An 11,978-nucleotide genomic window follows, 5' to 3' on the forward strand; every position below is an offset into this window, starting at 1 on the left:
TTTCCTAAGACTAGAATAAGAATTAATTGAACAATAATGATCATTAAATAAGATAACTCCAATCAGAATTATGACATTACATATAAACATATGTGAATGGTGATGTTTATCTTTTGGTTCTTCTATTACATGTGAACTAAATTTGTATTCTTAAAAAAATCACAAATTAACTTAAAGATTAATGTTTTTTGGGAATATTTGAAGCAAAAATTACTCACATGTAAAGTAAAAAATTTATAGAGTTACAAAATATTGTTAAGTAATTTTTTTTCAAAAGCTTAAAAAATAAATTTTTGATAAAAAAATTAAAAGTCAAGTGTATTAACAAGATAAGATTTAGGACACGCTCTAAAACACATGATATAAGATTTTTTGGGAGCCAAGCATAATAAAACACTAGAAAAAGAAACAAAGGCATTAAATTTTTTTTGAAAATGCTAAGTTACATTTGGAACAATTCTAGATTCATCCAAGGTTACTACGAGGAAGAATATAAATTAAAAAAAAAAAGTTCTTTTACCAATACATTTTCTATAATAATTATAATGACAAGTGCATTTAGACATAATTATTTATATTGTAGGGTCACAATTTTAGGACCCAAGTCCAAGGTGTATGGAGTCTTAGTCCAATGAGCCCAATACAATGAATTTGTAGAGAATGGGTTGGAAACTGGGGCCTTAGCGAATTAGACGATCGACCAACAAGTCTAAGTGATAAAGAAAGAAGAAATAACATTGGTTTACTGGGGAGAGATGTCCTCGGATTTTATCCAAGGAGGTTGATTTCTAATATATTGTTCGTAATCCTTTGTTACCAATCTGGGTCCCCTTTTGTTCTCCCCTTCTCCTTTATTTTATACCATCTCCCTCCCATTTCCACCGTCCACATGTAGATTTAGATTGGTAACGTTGATACTTGTCCCATCAGCCCATCCCCAAAGTCGTTGAGAGTGGTTGTAAATGCTAAAAAGTATGGTTTTGTTAGTTGCAGAGTACATAATGCAATAGTAGCAGCTTTCTCTTAGATATTTCCATGCCTTCCTTTGTCCTTTTCTTTCTTAGTACTTATCCTATTCCATGGAATGACCCGGAGTGTCACTCTCGATTTCAGGCCGTTCCTTTTGTCCTCAGCCTTACCTGTCCGAGGAGGAGTTCTTCCTTGGACTGGACCCTTGGCCCAACATATACATTGGTATGGGCTTCTTGGTTTGTCACCCCCACATATACATATGTGAATGGTTATGTTTATGTTTTTCTAATAGATTTAAAATTCATGCAATAATTTCAATAAGAAGAATTGTACAAGAATATACATCTTTAAAGGTTTTTTATTTTATTTTTTGGTCACGACTTTAATGTTACCTTAAATAATACACCGAAGAAAAACATAAAGTGAAATTATGCAGATGAGAGATAACTTACACCCCAAATTATGTTGTTGGTTCCAAGTTGACTGAATTGATAAAATCTCTAATAGTTGCATAAAAAATTCGGGATTCAATATCTGTCTACACCAAAAATTGACTTATATCTTGATCTAATAATAAAGAGCTATTATGTGAACTCCAAAATTGCACAAGAGATTGGCCTACAAAAATGCCAATTCGAGGGTGATTCAGAAACTATCATAAAGGCTCTTAATGGAGGGGATATATCATCTTCATCTTTTGGCCATTTAATTAGAGATACTTTAATTGTTGTTAATTCGTTTTTGGATTTTTCTTTCTCTCATATTGTTAGGCAAGGCAATGCCGTGACACGTACCTTAGTCTAGAAAGCTCGTTTATCTTTTCCTTTACTAATTTGGATGGAGGATGTCCTATCTGATGTTGCTGCTTTTGTTTCTGCTGATTACCATATTTCTTAATAAAATTCCTATATAGGCGTGGGCATGTTTCTCAAAAAAAAAATATAAATAAATAAATAAAAAACACGAATTATGTTGAGACAACCATGTATTAACCGAGTATAATCCACACTTGATTTGTTTACAACTCTAACATATGCTCCAAACCAAGGAAAAAGAATACAAGAAAACAATTTACAATGGCTTTCTAGCTACTCGCCAGCCCAGGAATCCAATTTGAAGTTGGAACAAGTTGTTTGCCTCTTCATGAGCGATTGACTGAATCCCAGCATGGAAGTACCCATTTCAAATTGTAGCAACATGTCCTCCAATTGATATCCCCCTAATACAATCGAAGCCTTCGGGTTCAAACCTCCATCCAAAAATCCCAAGCACATAACTTCCTTGGTTACCTGAACCATGGAATTTCTACCAAATATCCTCCACATCACAGTCTCACTTTGTAGCACCAATTCAATAATTGGCACTTTTGGCCCCTCATGTGTGCTATCAATGCCCTTTGAGTTAAAGCAAAGGCCAAAAGGTGCCACCGAAGCCACCCTAGTCATATTCATAGAACTAGCAGCCTTAACATAAGCTCTAATAAACGTACCATATATTGTGCTCTCCATGGTGGTGTAAGGCACAATTGTGCTCAATTTGCTCGCTCCTAATGTTGCTTTCAAGGATAATAGCTTGCCATTTATTTTGATGGAATTGATGCCAATAAAGTAATCTTGTATTGAATATTCATCACCTGGGTTAGTAACAAGGGGTGTGTACATGAGCGACCTTGAAATTTCGGTGCCAAAAATTGAGTCATTAGGCCCTTCGCCGAATGCTATGATGCCATTTGATGATGATAGGCAGATTGTGAATTTCTGGGCAGTGTTGAGCGCTGTGGAAATCTGTGATGGAAGTGAAATACGAGTTCTTCCTAGGCCTAACATTCCTTTGGTGCCACCAACAAGACCATGTAATAAAAATGTCGGTCCACAAGAGAAGAGGAAGTCATTGACGGTGGTGATTGAGCCAGCAGCTTTGGACTGAACGGCTACGATGTCTTCTACAAGATCTCCTCGTGTGGACATTCTTGTGACCCTGTTTTCTGGGAAAAGTTCACACGTTTGAGTACTAGAAAGGCGAGAGTTACTCTCAAAACCATGGGCTTTGGCTCTTGAGCACTTGATTGAGCGATTGGGGATCAGACGGCTAGACGATGACACATGTGTTGAGGCACAATCAGTCCAGATAAATGGACCGCCGAGATCAACTACAAGATTGATGGGAACAAGAGGAGTGCCATGATGAATTCTGGTCACATATTGTAGGGTTGTAACATCTTTGGTGATGGGAAGGACTAGAGCATTTGGTAAGTGAAAACTCAGAGCTTGAGATTCGTGGGTAAGGTACAGAATAAGAAGAAGAAACTGAATTAAAGAAGCCATAGAAGGAAACATGTAAGTGTGAGAGAGAAGAGAGAGCGAGTGTGTTTGGTGTGTGTGTGTGTGTGTGTGTGAAGAGGAAAAAAATAAAAGGTTGTTAAAGGGTGTTCGGCGGTGGGATGCCGCGGCTGGCTAAGATTGAAAGGATAAGGTTTTGGGGCTTTCCTAGTCTTGCTGACTAGATTTTTTTGGACTGTTTTTAGTGATCTTTCCATTGGGAAAGTGATAATAGTGTTTATCTTCTTCTTCTTCTTCTTTATTTTTATTTTTATTTTTTTTGACCTGAAACATTTATCTTCTTTTGGTGGGTACAGCACATGACTCACGTTTTTTTTTTTTTTTTAATCATTGAAAGGATAAGGTTCTTTCTTGGTACCCACTAGGAAAGAACAAATCCGATTTTTTTGTAGACATTGGGTAATTTAGTAATTTTGATAACATATAAAAATGTGCGTAAACGTGGTTCCTTATAACTTATGTAGCATTTCATCGCATTAAATAAGGAATTATTTCCTCCATTTCAATTTATTTGTCATATTTGAAAAGTTAAACTTTCTAAGAAAAAATTATTTATTATCTTGTCTACCTTATAAAAATTTATAAGTTTACAAAATTATTCTAAAATAAATTTATCAGCTTTTTTATAAAAGAGTTATTCTTAATGGGGCAACTAAAAAGGTGTCCAAATTAGATAAATTTTTTAAAATATTTGTTAGTTTTCTTTTCAAATAGTTTTGAAAATAAAATAGGGATATAATAGAAATATTAGTAAATTAATGACTCTTATTTTTAGAAACATGACAATATTTTGAGACATCCCAAAATGGAATAGAGGACAAACAAACTGGGACAGAGAGAGTAATATTCTTTTCAAATAAAAAATTAAAAGTAATTCTAGAAATACAATTTTTTTTTTTTTTAAAATAGTTGATGTGGTGAGCGATTATTGTTTAGTACAAAATTGATGTTAGTGGTGAGCTAAATGACAACCAATAGAAAATTGGCCACATCAATAATTTGTAAAAATATTGTAAAATAGTTTATGATCACAAACTACTAATGTGATGAGTAATTTTTTTATTTTTTTTAGAATACTAAGACTAGGTTTGGTAACAGTTTTTGTTTTCTATTTTTAAAAACTTGTTTTGGGGAATATAAAGAAAAAACAATTTTCTTATATTTTTGAAATCAAAAACATGTTTTGTTTGTTGAAATGAAAAAGATAGGTTTTGAAGAAAAAAATAGAAAATACTAAAATATGTTGTTCCTAGGATTTGAACTCTAATTGCCAACTCATTAAATAAGACAGATTCATTAAATTAAATGTGTGTTTTCATTGACTTTTAAAAAATTAAAAACTGAAAACAGACTTTAAGGGGCCGTTTGGATTGAGTTTTTTGATAACTCAATTCTCAGTTTCCATAACTCATAACTCAAAAATGGTGGGACCCATAGCAAAAAGGTTGTTTGGCCAAACGATAACTCTGTTTCCATAACTCTGTTTCCATAACTCTGTTTCCATCACTCAATTCTCTGATTTTTGAGTTATGAGTTATGGAAACTGAAAACAACAAAATGCTGTTTTCAGTTTCCATAACTCATAATTCAATGGCATTTCCGTAAATAAACACACATGAGGGACCCACAGCCGCAACTTTTGACCACCTTTTGACTTTTTTTTTTTTCTTTTCTGGTTGGCGTTGGCTGTTTTTTTTTTTTTTTTTTTTTTTTTTTTTTTTTTTTTTTTTTTTTTTTTTTTTTTTTTCTGGGTTGGCGTTGCTTTTTTTTTTTTTTGGTTGCGTTGGCTGTCTCTTTTTTTTTTTTCTTTCTGTTGGCGTTGGCTTTTTTTTTTTTTTTTCTGGTTGGCGTTGGCTTTTTTTTTTTTTTTTTTTTTTTTTTTTTTTAATACCTAGACTCACCAAACTTAGAAAAAAAGAAAAAAAAAAAAAAAAAAAAAAAAAACCAGACCGAACAGCCAACCCAGGAGGGAAAAAAAAAAAAAAAAAAAGAAGAAGCTGCTAGTGAAAAAAAAAAAAAAAAACACTGTACCGTGACAGGTGTGGGCCCTCCAAATAGTGTAAAAAATAGTGAGTGATGAAAACTGAGTGATGAAGGCAAACGGATGTGAAAAATTGAGTGATGAGTGATGAGTGATGAGTGATGGAAATTGAGTGACGAAAATTCCTTACCCAAACAGGCCCTAAATTTCCAAAGGGGTGAGAATATCTTAAAAAAACTGATAGTGGTGTATATCCAAAATGGCTTAACTCTTGAATACACAGCACAGACTTTAAATTTCTTTAACTTACACTCATTTTCCAATGTGGGATTAACTCATTGTTCTCTCTCTTTTTTTTTTTTTTTTTTTTTTTTTTTTTTGAGAATATTAAGTATTTTTAACACACACACACACACATGGGGAGAGGGAAAAATGTGTTAAAAAAACTGACAATGGTGTATATCTAAAAAAGCCTAACTCTTAGATACACAGCACAAGTTTTAAACCTCTTTAACTCACACTGATAAGTGATTATTAGAAAATAAAAAAGTGATATTAATGGTGGGTCTAATGAAAACTAATAAGAAGTTGGATACATCAACAATTTGTAAAAATGTTATAAAATAGTTTGTAACCATGACATTACTCATTTATTATATAATTTTGGCAAAGGTTGGATCGGCCATTACTAGGCCTTACCTAGCTCATAATCAATGGTAGCTAACAAATTAAAGGGATATTTTTTTGTTCTTTTGGTAGAAAATGGGGGTATTAAGTATATTTAAGCACTACTCTCCCTTCTAGAATTAAGCTGTGCATTATGCACAAATTTGGGCTGAAATTGGAGAATTGTATAGTGAAAGGCGTCCTTAACTTGATTTCGCGCCTATCTCAGTCTCTGGAAACAGAAAATCATATCCATTTTAGTCCATGCCGTCAACCTAGTAATGGAAAATGCATATGTGACAAACGGAGTGCATAAGTGGCATGTTAGATGCTGATGTAGCTAATAAAATAATATAAAAAATTTAGTAGAATTTTAAAAAATGCCACATCATTATAATTTTTTTTAAAAACCACTTCAAAAAAACAATAAACGAAATTCTAAACTTATGATTTAAAAAAAAAATAATAATAATAATTTATTTTCTTTTCATTATTATTTTTGGAAGAACATGTACTTCATGTTCTTGAAACCCAGCAAACCCATCAACACAGTGAAACCAAAACTAAAACCAAAACAGAAGCCGCCAATCAGATGCCTTTGGTTAACTCCAAGGACTTCTGTTTCCTTCAGGGCCACGCAGAGCATGCTCAAGTTCACGTAGATTTTAGCTCTTTACCTAGAACATTAACTCTCATTCCTTGCAGAGTTGGGGCTATGAAGTTCTTAGCTAACCCTGAAATTGATGAGGTTTTCTCAAAGATCAGATTGGTTCCACTGGGAAACATAAACATTTGTGAGCTTGATTTTGAGGATGATGGGGTTGTAGGGGCTAATGGGTTTGAAAATCCAAAGAAACCAACTTCGTTTGCCAAGGCATTGGCTTAATCTAAAGAAGTTAATTTTTGTAAGAGATTTTTTAAGAGCAAGTCATGGAGCTCTAGAGATTTTGATGAGAGAGAGAGAGAGAGAGAGAGCGAGCTTTAGATATTAAAACTGAAAAAGTAATTTTTTAAATTAAAATTAAAGTTGTGCAATCAAAATTTTTTTTGTTTTAATTTTTTTAATAAAAATATTGAGCATTTTTAAATGCCTAAGTAAATTTTTTAATAATATTTTAAGGGTCATGTCACCGTTATATCAGCAAACAAGGCACTTTATTTGCTACATATGTATTTTCTATTACTGGGTTGACAGCAAGGACCAAAATGAATGCGATTTTCTGTTTTCAAGGACTAAAGTAGGCGCGAAATCAAGTTAGGAGCCAAAATGAAAATAGGCTCAAAATGTAGGGACCAAAAGTGCATTGTTACCTTTGTTAAATAATGACCTATTGAGTTCAATCTTTACATGATCAAAATCAACCAACATAATAGTCTCACTAACCAAAAGATGTGAGAGGTAGAAAACATTTTTTTGGGTATGAAAAGTGGTACAAAAAAATTGTTCATGAAGCCTAGCTAAAATCATACCAATTTTTGATATGATATGCGTTTGAAAATTTCCTCTAGTTTAACAAATTGTGGGCACACTTCATAGGCAATGAGATGTGAAAAACATAAACATCACCATCAACATATGTTTATATAAGTCTAAATACTTATTTTTTAATTTGAATGTTCTATTTGTGGCAGGAAATGACTTGGTAAATGAATAATTGTTTTATTCTTCATTATAACCCTTAGATGAACCTCCAAAATGATTCTACCAATAATTGAGTGCCTTAAAATTTTCTAAAGACATTCATTTATTTTTCTAGTGTGGTATTAATATTATACATAGTTCCCAATAAATTTTATATCAAGAGTTTTTAAACATTTCTTAAGTGTTATCTTTCCAAAATACAACTGGTTTTTGTTTGCCATTTCACACTTTTTATTTTAAATACATACAATTGTATGTATTTGTTTTACTTTACATGTGAGTACTTTTTGTTTCAATTTTTTTTTTTTTAATCTTTAAGTTAATTTGTGATTTTGTTGAGTATGAAAATTTACTTCATAATAGTAGATGAAAAAGGTAAACATCATCATAAACATATCTTTATAATTAATTTCATATTTGTTATAAGAAATGTCTTGATAATTGATCTTGTTCAATTTGTTCTTGTTCTATCCTTAAACAATTCTCTTAAGTCGTTCTACAAGACGGTAAGTGTTTTGAATGTTTTTAGTAGAGTCTTTTTTTTCCCCCTAGTGATATTATGTATGGTTTCCATTTAATTTTAAATTCAAATCTTTAAAGCATGTCTTACCTTTATCTCACCAAAATATATTTATTTTTAAATTATATTTTAAAAACTTATAATTTTTGGTATTTGTTTATTTTTTGTAGGAGTTTTTTTTTTCCCAAATCTTTTGGAAAATATAATCTTTGAATTACTTTATAATTTTTATTTTAAAATTTATTTCTCATATAATAGTAATTGAAAAAAAAATCACTATTATACATAATATATTTATATAAGTTTTAAATTTATTCATTTGATTATCATTAAAGAATGGTACACTTCCTAGTTGCTTAATAGTAGTACAGGTCTTGGTCTTTTCTGCCTTAAGTCTACATAAAGAACGTCGTCATAATAACAGTTGCCTATAAATGGGAAGACTGCTTTTCGTTATATTCCACGGATAGTTTTACTAGTAAAGAAGTGTTTTGTATTTTTTTTTTTGTTAAGTTTTGATTCTTTTTTTCTTTACCAATGTTGCATTATGCATGATTTTTTATAAATAGTTTTAATCTATTTTTCAAATTTCATAAGATTTTAATTATTTGGATTTTTTTTTTGTTTTTTTGCAGGGAATAACTTTTTATTTCAAATGTTTTAGTAACATATAATTTTAAATTTAATTCATGATTTTTAGTATAAAAAATTTACTTCACAGATATGAGAAACATAAACATCACCATTTACATATGTTTGTATAAGTTTCAAAGTACCTGTTAATGTAAATGTCATAGTTGTGATTCAAATAATTTTGAAAAACAAGCATACTAGTTCAATTCTTCCTCGTGCTAAACTTTGACAGATCTAAAAGTGGTTGATGTACAGGTATTTAAGCATCTTAATTTTCATACGAAGGTTCACCAACCCCTACAGTGTTGTCTTAGAGCATCCACAACAGAGGAGCTAAAAATTTAGCTATTTGGTACTACAAAAAGTTACTTTATCTATTTTACCTACTCACATGTTGCAGCAGTGGATCTATTTTAGCTTTTAACATATTAAAATAATATAAATATCATAGTAAAATAATATATCTACTACAATAAAATAATATATCCACTACAATAAACAATAATCACAACAACCCGCAACCGCAACTGCAACCGCTACCGCTGCCACTACCACTGCCGTCGCCGTTGCCGACTCTTCCACCACCAACCCCACCACCGTCGTTGCCACCACCGACTTTTCCGCTACCGCTGCCGCCGCATGATAGCAAATAATCGTCTAGTGTTAACAAGTGATTTTTTTAACCCCAAATTATACTTATACATTTTTTTTTTACTAAAACAATTTCTCAATCATCATGATAGCAAATAAGAAACTAGAGTAACAATAATATTTTGTTTTAACCCCAAATTATATATATATGCAAATATATCTTTTGACTAAAAAAAATTTCTCAATCGTCATGATAGCCTATTATCATCTCAATTATCCAGAAACAATCTTGGAACAATGTGAATTATGAAATGAAGGAACTTTATAAGAAAACATATAAAATAGAACATATATTATAGCTAGAACAATATAGTCCATAGATTACTCACATACATAACTCAAACCAAATTACAATAAAACTCACACACTCGTACAAGTTCCTATGACTCATGCTTCTCAACATATAAAAAAGGAAGTTCCTATGACTCGCCTTGCAATTGCCATAAATGTTTAATGAGGTCCAACGGGAGTTGAAAATGAATTTCTCAGTCTCTAATGCGCCTATACCTCTCAATGTATGACATAAATCCATCACTTTGTTCACGTAACACTTGCATAGAAGGATTATCCACTCCATCAATTTGTTCATAATCCAAGTCTACCACTTCATTATCATCCCGCTCATCTTCAACAGTCATGTTATGGAGAATTATGCACGCTTTTATGATCGTTTGGAGTATTTTAAGATGGAAAAATTGTGCAGGTCCACGGACAATTGCGAAACGTGCTTGAAGCACTCCAAATGCACGCTCAACATCCTTCTTATACGCCTCTTGGGCTGCTGAAAATAATTTTCGCTTATGTCCTTGTGGAGCTGAGATTGTTTTCACAAATGTTGCCCACTTTGGATATATGCCATCAGTAAGGTGATAACCCATTGTGTAGTCATGACCATTGATTGAGTAATGTACTGTAGGAGCTCATCCTTCAGTAAGTTCATTAAATATATGAGATCTCTCTAACACATTAATATCATTATTTGACCTAGGTAACCCAAAAAATACATGTCATATCCAAAAATCATATGATGCTACTGCCTCCAAAATAATAGTAGACTCATGAATATGACCACAATATTGACCTTTCTATGCAGATGGACAATTTTTCCACTTCCAATGCATGCAATCAATTGATCCTAACATACCTGTAAAACCTCAGCATTCGCCATGAGCTAACAGTCTAACAATGTTTTCATTGTTTGGCTTTTTCAAGTATTCCTTAGAGAAAACATCAATTACCGCAATAACAAATTTTTTCAAACTTTTTAATGTAGTAGTTTCTCCAATCCGCATATATTCATCTATCAAATCACCCGATACTCCATACGCAAGCATTCTAAGTGTAGTAGTTAGCTTTTATAATGAAGATAAACCAAGTTTGTTAGCACTATTTTTTTTTTTGGACAAAGTAAGAGTCATGAGTTTCTACCTTAAATTGAATACGGAGAAAAAGAGAACGCTTCATCCGAAATCTCCCATGAAATAAAGCGAGTGGATATATTGGTGTGGGAGCAAAATAATCAAGAAAAAACCTCTCACTGCCTACTAAATGATTACGTCGGATAGAGTGACAGCATTTAGGTTGTGATGTTTCCATAACAAGTTCTTTGATTATCTTATCCTCATCTGAGTCATCAAGAAGCAACTTGCGAAACAAAGAGCAATTCATGGATGCAACCTTTAAGACAATTGGAAAGCAATTATTACTATAGATGCAAGATTAAAGTCAAGTGACATAAACTACAACAAAATGAACATAACCAATTCACGCACAAGTCACAACACAAACAAGATGAACAATAAATTTAAAGGTTTATACATACATCTAGTTTAAGATTAAAGTCAAGTGACATAAGCCACTACAAAATAAATATAACCAATTCACGCACAAGTCACAACACAAACAAGATGAACAATAAATTTAAAGATTTATACATACATCTAGCTTAAGATTAAAGACATAAGCCATTACAAAATGAATATAACCAATTCACACACAAGTCACAACACAAACAAGATGAACAATAAATTTAAAGGTTTATACATACATCTAGTTTAAGATTAAAGTTAAGTGACATAAGCCATTACAAAATACATAAGTTACTACCAAAACACATAAAGGCCTACATAAGCCACTACAAAATACTTAAAGGCATAAGCTACATCCAAAATGCAATCAAACCCATTAATTACGTGAACTTCGTCTTGCCATGATTTCCTCTTGGAGTTGTTCATAAAAAGTTTTTTGTGTTCCAGTCAAGCCACATGTATCTTTCATCATGATTCTCTCCTCCTCAAACATATATTGCATCTCAAATTTTTTCTTCTCAATCATGACTCTTTCCTTCTCAATCATGACTCTTTCCTTCTCAATCTTAAGTTTTTCTTCACTTCTTTCCTTCTCAATCGTAAGTTTTTCCCTCTCAATAAACATTTTTTCCTCTTCCAATCGAGTTACCTACTCAATAAATTTCAATTTTTTGGTCAAATATTCCCCTACATCTTTTCCGGTGGCTTTGTTCTTTCGGTTGGCCTTTTCGGCCTTCCTACCAATTGACCTCTCAAAATTGGAATC

General features: G+C 32.0%; 2 protein-coding genes across 2 annotated transcripts; both read right to left on the reverse strand.

The window, feature by feature from the left end:
- Positions 1 to 1,939: 1,939 nt before the first annotated feature.
- Positions 1,940 to 3,485, reverse strand: LOC115993641 (probable aspartic proteinase GIP2). The gene has a single exon (XM_031117588.1). It carries the CDS (start codon positions 3,306 to 3,308, stop codon positions 2,061 to 2,063), a length of 1,248 nt encoding a protein of 415 aa, XP_030973448.1. The 5' UTR covers positions 3,309 to 3,485; the 3' UTR covers positions 1,940 to 2,060.
- A 6,404-nt stretch (positions 3,486 to 9,889) lies between these two features.
- On the reverse strand, positions 9,890 to 10,282 carry LOC115994722. Its single transcript, XM_031118952.1, has one exon. It carries the CDS (start codon positions 10,280 to 10,282, stop codon positions 9,890 to 9,892), a length of 393 nt encoding a protein of 130 aa, XP_030974812.1.
- Between the last annotated feature and the right edge of the window lie 1,696 nt (positions 10,283 to 11,978).

This window comes from Quercus lobata, chromosome 6, assembly GCF_001633185.2.
Source record: "Quercus lobata isolate SW786 chromosome 6, ValleyOak3.0 Primary Assembly, whole genome shotgun sequence".
Classification (NCBI taxonomy): domain Eukaryota; kingdom Viridiplantae; phylum Streptophyta; class Magnoliopsida; order Fagales; family Fagaceae; genus Quercus; species Quercus lobata.

Coding starts and splice junctions, on each gene's coding strand:
- LOC115994722 (XM_031118952.1), bottom strand. CDS start 10,282: ATGGGTTATCACCTTACTGATGGCATATATCCAAAGTGGGCAACATTT.
- LOC115993641 (XM_031117588.1), bottom strand. CDS start 3,308: ATGTTTCCTTCTATGGCTTCTTTAATTCAGTTTCTTCTTCTTATTCTG.